Below are 17,585 nucleotides of genomic sequence, written 5' to 3'. Positions count from 1 at the left end.
TTGGGTAGGCCCAATTATGATGACCCATTTACTTCAACGAAAAAATAATGTACAGAAGAACATTGATCAACAAATCGCAAACCCTAGAATTCTAGATTGACGTACAATATACAATATTTGGGAGATGAAAGTTTGGGATTTTGCAAGAAATCGGACGGACTTGCGTAAGAAGCACGAGCTCTATTGATTTTATTGTGTTAAGGATGAGTTCTGTTGGTGATGAAATTGAAGCGCCCGATGAAGAGAATTCTAACGCCAGCGCCAATGCGAAGCCCTTCTTTGATGTTTACGGTCCCGAGGTTTGGTTCTTAATTATTTCAACGTCTTTTCTTCATTGTTCTTCGACATTTTTAAACTGTATGTTTATTGTGCTGTGATTCTTTCTACTACTTCAAAAATATTACAGCAGGGAATTAATTGTTGGGAGGATCTTTGTTTTTATTTATGCATTTTTTTTGGCATATGTTTTTCATAGGTTTTTTAGACTGCTAATTTCCTATGTTGGCTTCCAAAACATTACATACATATTCTTGATTATGTTTGAGCTTCTTGTTGTATGTCTCTGTGTAACAGCCGATGAAATTCAAATATTGGGTATTTTGTTGCAGGCAACAGCTGATATTGAGTTTAAGCAGCCAGAAGCAAATTCAACCTTGAATCTTCACGTATGTGTTGAATTTTTGCTCTTATAAATTCTTGTTAAAATCGGCAGAGTTCTTGGAAATCATGTGTCGATGTTATAGGATGTTCAAGGACTAGCAACTTGGGTGCTTGCTGACGGGTTCATGCCGTCATGGGTTTTTATTAAGGTAAAAGTTCATTTATACTAACTTAATTGTGTCGAATAAGCATACATGCACAATGAACTTTGCTTGTAGTTATTTAGTCATGATTTTAACTCTATTTTGATTGTTATGTTTATGTGCAGAACAAGCCTCTAATTCCCAAAGTTGTCATGCTTTATGTTCCCGGGCTTGATGCGTCGCTTTATTTGTCACAGTCTAAATTGTTAAAAGGTTTTAAAGAATGCTGTGGAAATCCCCGGGCGGTTTTAGCTCTCAGGTAGTTAGGGTACTGCTGTATTGAAGACTTTTGTTATCGTAATTTTTTCAAGGACTAATTTGACAATTGTGGTTCCTTTTCTTGCTTTACGCTAGCTGTGTATCAGATGGATTGCAGACTGTGGATGCACTCCTTACATGTAAAGTTAAACGAAAAAGGGATGAAGTCGAAAATATTCAAAAGAAAGCAGTCCGGACATCTTATCAAGGTCTGACGGTCTTCTATAAAGTAACACTCCTGTTAATTAATCGTTTTCTGCTGGATGTATTTGTGCTTCTCTTTGTTCTCTTTATTCGAATGTTTAGTCAGTATTGAACATTTTTAGAATAATCTATGCAGAAAACAGAATTAAGGAAGAAAGGTTTCTTGATCTTGATTTTCCGCATTCTATATAACATGGATTTATGCTAGCTGATTGAAATTATTTTGTGGATCATATCTGAAGACTATTGCCAAGTATAAATTTAGAAATTCTGGATCTTTCAGGTAATCATGCATCTGGTACTGACTTAACAAAAAACTTGCCATTCCCAATTACCCACTACACATTATCCGCCAAGGAACTGGATGACAATGGATATATTTGTAAAAATCAAGGTAATTCCGTGACCTCTTATATAAAGGGGTTTTCTTGTTCTCCTTTTATTTTTATATTTTTGAAATAGCTGTCTTCATATAGTTATGTACCTGTTTGACTTCCAGAATTTATTTCAACGAGTCCTGCACCTTCTGGAACTCCGTTGCATGAAATGCTGGCAATTGACTGTGAGATGGTATGCTTATTCTTTGTTGGCTACTTTTCACAAATTATCATTGTGTTATACACGAACAAGCTTCATAAAATCTAGAATACTATAGCTTCATGGTGTATACTGATAGTAAAGAGTTACGCTAATAATAATGATGTTGTACACTTTTGCTGACGCCATGTTTTAGCCTTGATTGACTTGCTATTGTTACATTGTGTTAAATGTGACGAAATACAATTTATTTGGTACTGCATATTGAATTTTCTTTTATTGTGTGCTGTTAAATATGCTTTGCCAGTGTATTACAAGCCAGGGTTTTGAGCTTACAAGAGTCACGGTGGTTGATATTGCAGGAAAGGTACACTTTTAGCATTGATATCATATTTATTTTTTCGATTAATGGCTATGGCTTTTGATTTCTTTAGGTATTGTGTATGTATAGGTATTGTTAGATAAACTGGTCAAACCAGCAAATGCCATCACTGATTACAACACAAGGTAGCTTTTCTTTGAACTTTTGGGACCTGGGTAAATGTGCTTGAATGATTCATTACCATACATCAACTTGTCAAATACTTCGGCAAATTGTTTATTTGAATTGGAATAGAGAGTAGTATCCTAATTAATACGAAATCGAGCTCAGTTCATCGTTGAACAAGAATCTTGCCTACAGTTGTATATGTGAATAATATATATTTTCAACTAGAATTCGACCTCTACATTGTCCTCCAGGAATTGTTCGGTGATCTATTAAAGAACTCATGGTTCATGGTACTTATAATATTGCAGATACAGTGGAATTACAAAGGAGATGTTGGAAGAAGTAACAACAACCCTCGAAGACGTTCAGGTATATTCTGTTTCATTATAACTTATTTTCGAAAATGGTATCGATTATGGCATACCATTTTGCTGTTAGCCTCATTTAAGTGTTTCTTTCATTCATTCCAATTGTCGGTTCTTTTTTCAGGAAAATATTCTTCAGCTGGTTCACAAAGAGACCATCCTTGTTGGGCATTCGTTAGAAAATGATTTGTTAGCTTTGAAGATTCATCATGAACTGGTGATTGATACAGCCATCTTGTATAAACACCCTCGCGGCGGATCTTACAAAACAGCTTTACGAGTGTTGACTAGGAAATTCCTTTCCAGGGAGATACAGGATTCCGGAAAGGGTCATGACAGCGTCGAAGATGCAAGAGCTACAATGGAGCTTGCACTGCTAAAAATTAAAAACGGTATTTACCTTGAATTGACACATTATTCGCCTCTATACTCATCTATGTTTTAGTTTTTTTCATTAATCTAAGCTTATTTCATAAACAGGTCCTAGTTTTGGGATGCCCTCATCGCTCATACGGAAGAAACTCCTCACCGTGTTAAGTGAGTCTGGGAAAACCTCATCCTTGATCGATCATGTTGCTGTAGTAAAAAGATACGCCTCCGAGGCATCTAATTCCATCCCGGTGTCCTCTGATGATGAAGCCCTTACAAAAGCCAAGAAAGAGGTAACCTCTTAAAGTTTCGGTTAAGAATGCTCGCAAATTTCACGGCCCTACGACTAATGTTTCATTTAATTATCAGGTCAAAAATAAAAAAGTTCAATTTATTTGGACCCAGTTTTCCGAATTATTCTCCTATTTCAAAAAACAAGCAGATTGCGACGAGAATCTGAATGCAAAGATAGCGGAGATGATTTCGCTGGTTACGTGCAGCAAGTCCGGTAAGAAACAGAGTGTTTGCAAAGTGACTACAGAATTGAAGGAGATTCTCAGACGGGTCGATGACAAAGTCAGAAGCCTGTACTCATGTTTGCCCCGCAATGCCATGCTCATTGTTTGCACCGGCCATGGAAATACAGCTATTGTACAAAAGTAAGTCATTAAAATCGAATAATTTACCGTGCAGTTACTTTCAACTCCCGTAGCTTGTTGAGTCAGTAAACTGAGTTGTTTTTTATGAAGATTACGTAAACTGCTTACGGAGCAGACAGAAACTTCAATATCCCGGGAAAAGATTGTGGAAGTGCTGAAAGAGCTTCAAGCGCAAGCCGAAGTTGGCCTGTGTTTTCTCGGCATTAAACACTGATACAAGAATGGTGCGACTGAGATCATTTATGTAGTAATTAGTTCATATTTCGGAAAATTTTGATGTGGAAACGCCCAGTCGAGAATTGTGGTTATAATTGCTGTACTATTCGAGCATCATAGCTAGTTGAAAAGATCATCTTCCTATCCGAAATGGAGGGCTCGGTTTCTTCTTTGATCCTGTATCGATTCGAGCAAGTCTTTTACGATTTCCTGGATTTGATTCCCGACATATTTTTGGCTAACAGGGCAGGGCTGGAAATCTGCCATGGTCATTCTTGCTCTCCATTTCCCGACTACTATGTAGCGTTCGATTCTGTCCTCGTCCACGCCGTGTTAGTGTTCATCCTGTTCGACATGCTCCTGCCCGGCAATGATCGACGGCGGGATTGTCCTAACCGGATGTGTGGATGATTTCCGGCGAGCCGGGCGAGCGATCGATCTGCCCTGATTGAGAAATCGACAGCCGGCCAGATTTACGATTCGAAAATTCGATCCCAACCTGTTTGAGCAACAATTACTCAAAAAAAATACACCATTTATAAAATATCATTGGTGATTTCTTTAGCAACCTCAATATATATATATATATATTTTATATCATTCAAGTATTAAAATTATTTTGTAGGATTTATGTTATTTTATTCTTTTTAATTTAATTTTACTAAAAGAAACTGAGCGAGAGATTCAACCAAAAAAGATGTTGGCATAATTCAATATACGGATAAGCAATGTATGTCTGTATACGTTGATTATTCTTGTTTGCAATTAAGTGAGTTATTATTAGTATTAAATTTGACAAAAGTCTATTTGGAATTTATTGTGGTAGGTAAGATGTACGAAGCCAATTCTTTAACTTCCATTTTATTTTTTATTTTTATTTTTTTTTTAAATTTCCAATATATATTAATTATTTATCATGATAATGTATAATTAATTCTCCGGCAGCCTATTAGCATTAACCAACTAACAACTTTTGATTTGATATTGCAATTATTATGTATTATGACCACTCTATTCTTTTGATTTTTTATTTATTTTTATTTTTTTATGTATTTATTAAATTCAACAATTTATATACTTATATTATTATTTCAGTATTTCCTATATATGTATTCTATGTATTGCATGATTGTGATAATAATTATATAATAACAATATATTAATTAGTATTAAAAAACAGTATATAAATATATCAATTTACATATAACATACATGCAAAAGTAATATGAACAATTACCCATTAATAGTTCCTTTTTTTAAAAAAATTTATTGAAATAATTAATTTTATATAATCTAACATACAAATAGATTTTGAATCAATCTTTCACACACACACATATATATATATCTTATAACAATATTGTGATAGTCTTGAATCGAAACTAGTGTTACGTTATTATTATTATTTTCTACAAAACAAGTTTCATCTCAAATGAATTTATACAAATTTTATTCTTATTATTATTGTGTTTTTTGAAATACATATTAAGATACATATTATGGGTAAAAATTTTCATCGAATTTAATAGATGTCGGAGATTTGAATTCATGATCTCATAGTCACAAATTTATTTTATGCTATCAGACCATTTCTTATAGGATATATATATATATATATATTTTCAATAAATTGAGTGTGTAAATAGTTAATATATTTATAAATAAATGTAATATTGAAGAGTATAAATTAAAGAATGTGTAATATTTTGTTTTTTTATTATTTTATTTTTTGTTATAAATGAGAAATCCATATTTATTGTAAATAGTTGATATGTTTGTAATATCCATTAAATTTGTAGGAATTAATTTGAGATTGGACTAATTTCGAGCTGACCAACCTATCTAAGCAGAAATATATAACATATAACCACTACAAAAAAAAATAATATATTTGTAACGGAATTCCGTCCCTGAAGTTCACGTAGCTAACGTAATTCCATTCCTAATTCCGTCTCTAATGTCATTAGTAACGGAAAAAGTAAATTTAGAGACAAAAAAGTTTTATTACAAAATTGATTTTTTCTTGTATCGACTCTTATAGTGTAATAACAATTATTTTCAAATTAAAACCATCGATTTAAGTAAGATGTCTAAATTATTTTATTTTTAACATAATATTATTATGTTGTTATCATGAATAAGGAGTAATATTCAAAATATATATAAAGTTAGCTAATCAGTCACTCTCCAATTACACACACACACATATATATATATATATATGTTCATAATAAGATTATAATAATTTTATTATTTAAAACTAATGGTTTAGTATATACGATTAATTCATTTCAAAATTCAAATCCTCATTTATCTTCTTAATTTATTTTCATCAATTTCTTATAATTAATTATAATTCCAATTCATACCTCACAATGTGATGGAATTTACACATAAAATATTAATATACTTAATTTTTTAAATAAAATATTATTTTACATGAAAAAAAAAAAATCTGAATATTTCGGATAATAAATTAAATAGTTAAAAGAAAAATTTCGTACTACATACTCTTATAATATTACATAAGGTGAATAGAAAATGAGTTGCAATCTCATGAAATGATAGACAAAAAAATGCCAACTAACATATAATTAATTAATTAGGGTTTGGCAGTAACAAAATTAGTGCAAGAAATGTCTAATCCACACAAATTAAAACCACATTCTTATGGCACACTTCAACACTCATATTTTATTCTATTTTAAATAAATAAATAAATAAATCTTCGTACTTACGTGTGAATTAATTTAATTAAATTAGACAAATGAATTAAACACATTGGTTTATGTGGAATTGATCAACAATGTACTTGTTGATTTTTTTTTATTATTATTTTTTTATTTTTCTATAGTAAATTCAGTAAATATAAAATTAATAAAATAATAAAAAGTTAAATAATTTAATTTCATTTAGAGGGTTGGGAGGGTATGTGTTTGTTGAGAGTTCATCAATCACGTACTGTTCTTTCTTAATTGTATTACTTGAAATAAAGCATATATGAGGTACGTGCAAAATAGGGATTAATTTGTTTACTTGTATATGTCATTTATTATTTATTTTTAATAGATATATTTTTAAAAAGATACAATAAACATTCATTTTTATTTACAAATACTATTAAAATATACGTATAAATAAAAAAGAACAAATCAAGACATTTTTTTTAAAAAAAAACTTTATAGAGAGAAATATAGATAATCAATATAAATATATTTGTAAATTAAGTTTATAATTAATTAATTAATAATAATAAGGGAATTGATTAATATAAATTAAGAAAATTACAAAATATCAAATTAAAATACTATTTAATCAAAAAATTCAAACCAATACTACATTTCAATATTATTATTATTGTTGTTTTTTAAGTTTTAGTTCGAGTAGTATTTTGATGCAATATTTTTTTATAGAAATAGAAAACAAATATTCTTATTAAAAATTGTAAGAATTTTAATAATAAAAAAAATTACATTAAACTATATATTATTTAAATATGAATTACAAATCGAAAGCACCATTTGGGTTTGTGTGATTTAAATTGGGACTTGTGATGTTAATGGATAAACAAATATATATATATTTATTTATTTATTAATATATAAAATTTCCAGAATATAATTAATACAAGTTTTAAACATATATATATATATATAAAATAATGTGTCACTAATTTCGTGGGGTATGAGAAAAATGAGTCAGTTAAGAAATCAATTTTATTGTTATTATTGTTGTTATCATTATTATTAGTGCATATTGTTTTTGACTTGCTATCTTCATGAAAGTGCATGCATTGAACCACCACTAATTAATTAATTAATTAATTATATATATATAAAATCACTTTTCTCTAATTAATTAATTAATTATTCACTGCCTTAAATAGGGTATCATAAAATTTACTAAATATATAAAATGACCACATGTTTTTATTTATTTTTACATAAATTCCAACTATATATATATTTCTAAATTTTATTAACTTGGCTCGATTTATATTTATACTATGTCATACCTAAAATGAAACTAAATCCAGCCATTAAATGAAAATTGGCAGTTAGATCTTGACAACTATTGATTTTTATTTTTACTATATAAATATATCTTAAAGTAGAAAATAAAGTGTGTTAGGGTTTCTTTGCCCATATTTATATATATTATTGATATAATATATATTTTATCATTTAAAAAAAAAAGAGAGAGTCAATATTCAACAAAGAAATATTATTTTTTATATACTGATATCATTTTCTATATTTTAAATAAAAAACTATTCAAATCAAAATACTAAACAAATAGATACAATATTCAGTATTAATTGAAATTAAATCATGTGTTGTCGTAGACTATATAATATACTTGTGTTATATTAGCATTTATTTTGTGATATTTATGTTATATTAATATTTAGTTTGTGCTATGCGAATTATTATTATGTGATATTATTTCATATGTTGTATTTTTTTATATTAAGATATACTATATTGTATTTTCAATTTATTATATGGAGTATTAAATCAATAGTAACATATATATTGTATGGAATATTAATATGCACATAATGTTATATATATTATATCAACATTTATTATGTAATTTTATATTAAAAGCAATTATGATATACATCGTGTATACTTTTACCGTATAATGTCGCGTGATGCTTATTCGTAACCGACGCCAAAATTATGATGCAAAATTGTTATATGATAATTTAATTTATACTAGGATGTATGTTGTTTACCAAAAACCAAAATAGATTAAAATTTATTGGATCTTCTTACATCAAAGAACTTGGAAATTAATGAATTATTTGCTTATTGATCATCAAATTATATAAATTTACTTAAAAATAAAAACATGTTCAAAGAAACATATATATATATATATACATGCATATAAATATATAATCGGAAATTTAAATATTTTCTTGTTAGTATGTGTATTAATATATATATCTCTTAAAATAATCGGTTCTATTTTGAGATTAAATATAATAATTGTATATATATATATATTTATCCCTCTAATAGTTTAGCTTTGTAAGATCACTAATGAAGTTTTGTGGGTAGTCATAAATGACATAATGAAATTATACAACTTAAATGATCAAATGAAATAAAAAGATAAAAATGATAATTACAATTATAGTAACAGTAGAAAATTAAATTTTAATTTCAATAATTTCTTGTTACATGCTCAAATCCGAATAATCCAATAATATTAAAAAAAAAAAAATCACATTTATATATATATATGTATATGATGGTGAGAAGATGGAAAGGTCACCAACCAAATCAAATAATTGAATAAGAAGCTTTTTATTCCATATTTGAGCTTCCAACCTTAGATCATCATCTTTTAAAACCTCCCAATTATATATTTAATCTCTTCAATAAAATCTCTCAATTAATCTTTATAAAACCACTTCATCCTCGATATCGATATCGATCTCAACTCTTCGTCTGGGTTTTGTTACCCTCTTCTTTCCAGGTAAGAATTATTTGATTCTGTATACCATTTTTTTGAGAATTAATTCATATAACTTTGCTATTTCAGAATTTATTTATTATTTTTTTTTAAAGTGAAATCTGATTTCTGCAATTTTTTTTTTTTGTAAAGCATTATAACGATATAATCTTCTTATTTGTTCCGCATAGATTTGGTTGTTAATTTTATTATATCACTATAAGAAAAAATAATTTTTGTAACAAAACTTTTTTGTCTCTAAATCTACTTTTTCCGTTACTAATGACATTAGGAACGGAATTCCAATGCAAATATATATATTTTTTTTTTGTAGTGTATCACTTCAATGTTTGATCATATATAATTTAAATTATGATAGTTTTACAGTTTTAATTTTGTAACTTATTATACGAGCTTTCGAATAATCCGAAATTAAACTGATATATCTAGTTGATGAAAAGAAGAAAAAAAAAAGAAAAAAAAAAAGAATTCGAATGTGTTTAAATTCAATAAACTTAATTCTTAAATTTATTAACAAAAAATAAAAAAATCTGTTGATGATAGATATAGTTTGTCCAGGTGGTTGAAAAATTGCATATCTGATCTACTTAGATGATGATACGTCAATTATCGGGACATTTAATTGGACTGTCTGTCTCTGTCTCCATTGTGTTAATTAATTAATCAATTTTTATTGCAACAATAATAACTATTATAATGTATTTATTTAATTAGAGCATGTGTCAATCATCTTGTTTACCAGTTACTTTCCCAATAGGCCAACAGTAAATACTCCAATAATTACAGGTAGCTAATTTTGACAAGTACACCAAAATTCTATAATACACAACACTATTTTCAAATGACCATTTAATTTAAGTATTGCTTTTAATCTTCTCTACTTTGTTAAAGGAAAAAAAAAAAAAAAAAAAAAAAAAAAGGTCTATTTTGTGGTGCAAAACCATTTGATTTTCTTGTTCATTCATCTCATCATTGTGTTAAGGACTTTTAAATTTTCAATTTTTTTTACCATAGTCATGAATCATGATCAATATAATTCAGATAATTAAAAAGATCTATCTATATATGTATGTATAGAATTTAATTAAATAGATAATTTGGAAACAGAGAATTTATTCTGTGAAAATGGACGAAAGCTCAGCTTGTGAAGGTTCAGGCGACATGGATCAAAGAACATGTCCAAGAGGGCACTGGAGGCCAGCAGAGGACGAAAAACTTCGTCGTCTTGTCGAGCAATCCGGGCCCCAAAACTGGAATTCCATAGCTGAAAAGCTTCAAGGGAGATCAGGTGAGTTCATCTCAATTCAATTCATGTATATTCATCGGGTTTCAAAATTAGGGTTTCTCAAATTAGGGTTTTTTAAATTAGTGTTTATTCAAATTCTGATCTTTTATCCCCAAAATTTAATCAAAACATAATCAAATTCCAGATTGATTTTTACCCAAGAACACCTAATTAAAAATAATGATTAAAATTTTTTGAGTTGATTATCATGAAGGGAAGAGTTGCAGGCTGAGATGGTTCAACCAGCTCGATCCAAGGATCAATCGAAGGCCATTTTCAGAGGAGGAAGAAGAAAGGCTTCTTGCAGCTCACAGAATCCATGGCAATAAATGGGCCCTAATTTCCAGGCTGTTCCCAGGAAGAACTGATAATGCTGTGAAGAATCATTGGCATGTCATCATGGCAAGAAGGAAAAGGGAAAGATCTAAGCTATCAGGAAAAAGAACAAGCCAAGAACTTGATAATGTCATCGCCGAATCTCCTGGTAACTACATTTTCCATCGATCCAAGAACCCAACAATCCAGGAAGATTTCGCTTCGAGAATCAGCTTTGATAAGAATACTAGTGTTTTCTTCGATCACCATGGCCAAAACAAAGAAAATTATTGGAATGCATCTTTGTGGCCTAATCGAAGTTTCTTCGCAAGAAAAACTCGGCCGTGCAGTACAGCATCGATTACGGGTTTGAATAGTTATAGTAGAAATTTTTCGGTCTTTAGTGGCTACGGTGGTGGTCGTGAGGCATTTGCAGCCTTCGACATTTTAAGTAGCAAAGGTAGCGTATCGAAACCCTTGAGAAGTTATTTTGAATACGGGATGGGGATGGGGATGGCGAATGCGGATTCGGACAATAGAAAGGGCAAAAAAAATAGTTTGTCTTTTGGCAAGACAAGGATAATTAGCACTGAGAAAGAGGTAGAAGATCATAAACCAACTCACAAGAATGATGTCCCCTTTATAGATTTTCTTGGGGTGGGATTGTCCTCTTGATCATGGTTAATTATATATATATATATATATTGGTCTGGTTAGCTTAAAAAAATAGTAATAATTACACAATATATTTCATAATTAATTTCAGCATACAAAGTGCATGTTAACATAACAGAAATATACGAAACAAACTGACGAGGTATGATAGTAGTTCATATGGCACCAGGTGCATTTTAACGTAGTACAAATGCGTATAAACTCCTTTATGTGTGTATATATATCCTTTATGTTTTTTTTACTCCTAAACATTATTGTTGTTGTTGTCTTAGGGTGTGTTTGAAACACTTTTGTTGGTTCGATGATGTGTGTGTGTTTTTTTTTTGTCAAAACAATCAAACATATTTTTATTTTTATTTTTTTAAATAATATATTATATATACTTATTATTTATGAAATTTATAGGTTTATTTTTCTTGTAAGTTAAATATGATAGAATAGAGTTCTTAGATTAGTTTGGGTGAAAGATTTAGGGGTTTGTTTCGGATGTGCTTAAATGTTTGTGTTTTTAATTTTTTTATTTTTTTCTCTCTAAAAAATACTATTCTTTTTGTTCCAAAACTATAGTCTGTTGTATTCGACACGAGATTTAAGAAATATTGATATTACATAGCTAAAAAGTATAGGTAAAAGACTTTTTTGCCGTTATTAGTGTATTAATGTAACAATTGTGTAATAATAAAAAAAAAAAAAAAAAAGTAAAGGTAGTTTTATAGTGATATGGTCATTTATGAAAATAAGACTATTATTTTGGGATGGACAAAAATAGTAAACAGACTATTGTATTGGGACGGAAAATATTACATTCAACAAAATATTTTATATTTTAGAATTTGATTTCCATGACCCCAAAATACAAAATATAAAACTTTTTCTTTCTCAAAAAGGATTCTATCAACTTGCATGTTTATATACACATACATATATATGTATGTGTGTATAAATTGTTAGGAACAGTGTGATTTTAGCTACGGATGTAACTTTACTTATTATTTCTTTGAAATCTATTGAAAATTTATTTTGCTGTTAGTTTGATTTTCTTATTTTAATTTTCTGATACTATGTAAGGTTACTTAAGTTGCATAATACTATGTTACCACTAAAAAAAAAAAAAAAAAAATCTATGTCGGCAAGCCACGAATGTTCTTGTAATGTTGTACCATTTGACAAGATGTGAAGTTTGATAAGAAATTCAAAATATTGAACAAAATTTATCTTGTCTATGCCATCCGAATAGATATGTTTAGGACGATTGCAGACCTCAAAATTTCGATCATATTTTTGTTTGATTGTAATTTAAAATTAATTTAGAATGAATAATATTTTGATTTGAATTTTATTTCAATAATATTTTGCACTTTAATAATTATGTATTTAAACATCACAATTCAAACATTAAGGGTATGTTTCTTTAGCAATATTTTCCCAAATTTTATTATTTGAGCTCTGCGTTTCTCGAAAAAAAAATTATATTTTTTTCTCTCACAAAATATTCCATCAAACATTATTTCGTATCAAATTCAAATCAATTTTTTTCCAAACTCATCAACTATTATATATTGGTTTGTACCACTTCTATTGCACTTAATTTGTTAAATAAGTAGGAAGTTATTTCTCGATTTTCTTTTTATCTATAAATTAAATTAAATTTTGAGATAGATGAAGATAAAATAAAAAAAAGTAAAAAATTCTAGGATGTACCTTGCCGGCCGTTTGTCGATGATTCCTAGGTAAAATTAACACCAACGTTATTTTTAACGAAACATAATCAATTAATTAATCAAACCTTAATTAATCATGTCCAAATTAAATGATCGATCAAATTACCCAATTGCAAATTGAATTCAAATCAAACGATGATGATCATGGACAGAGATGAACAAGAGCTCAAATCCATGGGTCTTTTAGGAATCTACAAAGAATCTTACAGACTAATCTTCAGATTCCCAAAAATCTTCACCCAAATAACCCTAACCCTCATCCTCCCACTCTCCATCATCTTCCTCTCCCACAATCAAGTCTCCAACATCCTCCACCGTCGGATCATCCACGTCAGCACCACGGCCGACGACGTCGTTTCATCCCCGCTGACGGTGTACATACTCATCAAGGCAACTTACTTCACATTCCTCCTCGTCTTCTCCCTCCTCGCCACGTCAGCAGTCGTCTACACCGTCGCCTGCATCTACACCTCCGGCGACGTCGCCGCCGTAGCTTTCAGAGCCGTCGTGACGGCCGTCGTCCCGACTGTCTGGAAGAGGCTAATAATCACATTTCTCTGCACTTTCTTCGTCTTCTGCACCTACAATTTCGTCTTCCTCGTAACCCTGTTCTCAGTTTTCTTATTCTTCGCGACCTTCTCCGACAACTTCCTCGTCGGACAGGCCGTGGTCTACCTCGTACTGGCGGCGTACGGATTCGGTTTCGTGTACATGAGCGTCGTCTGGCAAGTCGCCGGCGTCGTGACGGTGCTGGAGGAATCGTACGGATTCGCGGCGATGGTTAGGAGCAAGGGACTGATTAACGCCGGCGGGATGACGGCGAGTTTGACCGTTATATTTCTGACATTGAATGCGCCGTTGGCCGTTATCGGCGGTTTTTTTAAAGAGTTCGTGGAGGACGAGGATTATTATTATTTCGGTGTCGTGACGAGAATTGGGATTGGGGCTCTGTGTTTGGTGGCGTTGATGAAGGTGATTCTTTTGGGGCTGGTCGTTCAGACCGTCGTGTACTTTGTCTGTAAGGCGAAGGCGGCGGCGGCCGGTCATAATGGCGGCGGCGCCGCCTTCGGTAATTTGGATTTGGCGGATCGGTTGGAGGGATATTTGGGGGAGTACTATGTTCCTCTCAAGGCCAAAGATGTTGTCTTGGAGGAGTTTCGTGTTTGATATATTAATGTTGTTTTGTTTTGTGTTATATTTTTTTTTTATATATAACGTAATAATTTGCAGGCTCTGAGCTTCGGTAACTTCTTTTCTATCTTTGATTGATGAGAAATAGAAACTATATGAAAATTTTTTTATATGACCCTCTATCTCACGGACCCCACTCTAATTTTTTGATAATATGGAAAGTATAATTGTAATTATAATTATACCTTTATTAGTATTATTAATTTATCACGTTGATAACTGCACTTTCATTCAATAATAAAAATTCATATAATTAGATTATTTATGTTGGATAGACATATTTGATCTCAAATTCAACAATGATGTTTAAACTCATGACTCCACCCCACATCATCAAATCATTTCTTACGGAACTTAGATATATTAATATTGTTCTAAATCGTTGTCGTCGTTCTAATTTTATTGTTCCCTTTTATGGAAACCTTTGTAATAGAATTATTCCCGTATCCAAGTATCAAACTCCTCCCGCTTCAAGTTTATTTTCTTTTTCTTTTTTTTTAAAAAAAAATTTAATCAAATATGAAACAGTCAATCTTAATTATATTATTAGCACAATAATCATAGTCATCTTCAAAAATATGAATTTAATCAAATATGAAACAGTCAATCTTAATTATCCTAAACAATGCTGACGTGTCGCCATTAAAAGAATTAATTAAGCCGTCTAATTTTCTACGGCGGCTAAAGTAATTAACCCGATCAAAATTATTAAATAAATTACATATAGGAATTAGAATAAGCACATTTGCTTCGTGTCTAAAAAATATTACCATAACAATAATAATAATAATAATAATAATAATAATCCAACAAAATCCTTAGCCTCCAAGAACACGACTTGAATTAAATTGAATTTAATTTAATTTAACTAATTCATTCTTAATCTTAATTTCAACGTTGAATTGCTCAACCCTAATTTTTGTTGTGTGTACGCTAAGCTTGGTTGAAAGTACCAAGAACTTTCCAACTCCCTTGTTACAATCTTCCATTGTTTGTTCCTTTATATATACACATGCAAGAATATAGTATGTTCGAATTTCATTTATTTCTTTAGTTATGTCATCGAAAGCACGATTCATAATGTCATCGTTTGCAAGATTAACGAGACACCCGTTCAATCCGGTTCGCGCCCTTCCGTTGAGTAGGGCTCAAGAGTTGAGACACCGGAGAATTTATACACCTACACGTGGATTCGAACATCGTGGCTACTCGCAAAATTATAACAATATTGGTATAAGGTTAGACATGTATATATATATATATATATTAATGTATATTATATATGATCGAATGTTGTCCTTATATATAATTCATTAAAACTATGTGTGTTTGATATTTTTAGAAGCTTTTATGTGTACGGCTCAACTCCAGGGACTTCATTGCCTTCTGTACCTCCATCTTCGTCTCCATTGTAAGTAATTTCTTTTAAAAAATTTATTATGTATATATATATATTTTTTATATTATACAATTTTACGATTCATTATAAAAATACAATATATATTCATATACAATATAATATCAAACTAGTATTTTAAATACAAATCAAACAGACACTTTGTCTTTATTATTACAAATATATATATATATATATATTTTTGAATTAAATAAATCCCTAATATGCATAGAATTTAACTTACGGGATTTATGGAACATAAATATTCTTGCAGCAGAAATTGGATTCTTGGAATAATTTTGTCAATAATTCTACCCTTCTTTGGCATCAAAATGGGACCGTTACTACAATTCAAAAGTAAGTACTCTACCATACATATCTCTTCACAATAAATTAATTATTTTTTTAATTTAAATTCAAATTCAAATTCAAATTAATCTAAATTATCGGTATCTATATATATATATAGGGGAAGTTGATACAGCGGTGAAGACGGTAGAAGAAGTAGTAGAGGTGGTTGAAAAGGTGGCGGAGGTGGTTGACAAGGTGGCAGAGGATGTCTCCGACCACCTTCCGGAAGGTGGAAAGCTTAAGAAAGTGGCGGAGGCCGTCGAGGTGGCGGCGGAGGAAACAGCCAAGGATGCTTATGTTGTCGGAAATGCCATTGACAAGGTCAATTTTATTTTTTATTTTAAGTTATATTTAGGGTGACGGGTGTGTTTCTTTAGCCATTAAATTTCTATTATTTGAATTTTATATTTTTTAAAAAAAATATATATAATAATTAATAATACATTTCATCAATATAAAATTTAAACCAAAATTTTCAAACTAAATCAAAATAAACGTACCCTTAAATTCAATGACAAGGTAATTAATATATATATATATATAGATATACACGACGTATATACTTGACTAAATTAAATCCAAGTATTAATATCAGTTGTATTAATTAAATTGTTGCATTACATGTTTTATGTTATTCAATACTAAAATTTCGTTTTCAACATAGAACTTTTACATTGCCAAGATCAAGACTTTGCTTAGATAAAAGATTTAGAAATCTTGAATTTTTTTGATAATTCCGAGAATAATAAGATAAAACATTGACTATTTAATTCGATGTTTTGCTTTAAAAATATATAATTATTTGATATAATAATTTTTTATTTTTTTTTAATTACTGTCAATAAATAGTATAAAAAAAATTAATATATATATATATATATATATATATATATAATCAGATCTAGTCTAAATCATTTATAAGATAGATTTTAATTTAATGTTTCAGTTCCAAGAAGTGGAAGAGAAGGTCGAAAACTTGGTCGGAACCATGGAGGATCATCAAGACAAAGTATCTCAAAATTCCCAAAGAACAAATGATAGTCTTCAACACTAAAGGATCAAACATGTATTTGGATCGTTACTTAGTTCCAGCAAGATGTAATAATTATGTATAAATCACAAATTAAATGAATACATAATCCTAACCACATAGTTAGTTAGTTACTGATTATTCTTTCATTATATAAACTTAAATGTGTATTATGTGCCATTTTTTAAGGACAGTTTGTTGTAATTAGAAACAAATTTTTTGCAACATATTAT

At 29.7% G+C, this 17,585-nt stretch overlaps 4 protein-coding genes across 6 annotated transcripts; all 4 read left to right on the top strand.

The window, feature by feature from the left end:
* Positions 1-58: 58 nt before the first annotated feature.
* On the top strand, positions 59-4,076 carry LOC127257488 (small RNA degrading nuclease 5). The gene is made up of 14 exons (XM_051283939.1): positions 59-299; positions 609-665; positions 744-809; positions 929-1,062; positions 1,158-1,270; positions 1,549-1,659; positions 1,765-1,835; positions 2,110-2,169; positions 2,254-2,309; positions 2,601-2,661; positions 2,782-3,049; positions 3,138-3,319; positions 3,396-3,685; positions 3,776-4,076. The coding sequence occupies exons 1-14, from the start codon at positions 204-206 to the stop codon at positions 3,897-3,899; spliced, it is 1,689 nt and encodes a 562-aa protein (XP_051139896.1). The 5' UTR covers positions 59-203; the 3' UTR covers positions 3,900-4,076.
* Positions 4,077-9,209: 5,133 nt separating this feature from the next.
* On the top strand, positions 9,210-11,663 carry LOC127257421 (transcription factor MYB25-like). 2 transcript variants are annotated; one of them, XM_051283829.1, is made up of 3 exons: positions 9,210-9,391; positions 10,530-10,676; positions 10,888-11,663. In XM_051283829.1, the coding sequence occupies exons 2-3, from the start codon at positions 10,550-10,552 to the stop codon at positions 11,661-11,663; spliced, it is 903 nt and encodes a 300-aa protein (XP_051139786.1). In that variant the 5' UTR covers positions 9,210-9,391; positions 10,530-10,549. The 2 variants fall into 2 exon arrangements, with proteins under 2 accessions (XP_051139786.1, XP_051139785.1); XM_051283828.1 differs by having other exon boundaries at positions 10,496-10,676.
* A 1,856-nt stretch (positions 11,664-13,519) lies between these two features.
* On the top strand, positions 13,520-14,551 carry LOC127257203 (uncharacterized). The gene has a single exon (XM_051283583.1). The coding sequence runs from the start codon at positions 13,520-13,522 to the stop codon at positions 14,549-14,551; it is 1,032 nt and encodes a 343-aa protein (XP_051139540.1).
* A 1,078-nt stretch (positions 14,552-15,629) lies between these two features.
* On the top strand, positions 15,630-17,411 carry LOC127257462 (uncharacterized). 2 transcript variants are annotated; one of them, XM_051283894.1, is made up of 5 exons: positions 15,630-15,813; positions 15,918-15,986; positions 16,249-16,328; positions 16,441-16,643; positions 17,269-17,411. In XM_051283894.1, the coding sequence occupies exons 1-5, from the start codon at positions 15,632-15,634 to the stop codon at positions 17,374-17,376; spliced, it is 642 nt and encodes a 213-aa protein (XP_051139851.1). In that variant the 5' UTR covers positions 15,630-15,631; the 3' UTR covers positions 17,377-17,411. The 2 variants fall into 2 exon arrangements, with proteins under 2 accessions (XP_051139851.1, XP_051139850.1); XM_051283893.1 differs by having other exon boundaries at positions 16,246-16,328.
* The last annotated feature ends 174 nt before the right edge of the window (positions 17,412-17,585 follow it).

This window comes from Andrographis paniculata, unplaced genomic scaffold (genome assembly GCF_009805555.1).
Source record: "Andrographis paniculata isolate CXL003 unplaced genomic scaffold, ASM980555v1 Contig57END, whole genome shotgun sequence".
Classification (NCBI taxonomy): Eukaryota; Viridiplantae; Streptophyta; class Magnoliopsida; order Lamiales; family Acanthaceae; genus Andrographis; species Andrographis paniculata.
This window is presented reverse-complemented; position numbering and strand designations above follow the sequence as displayed.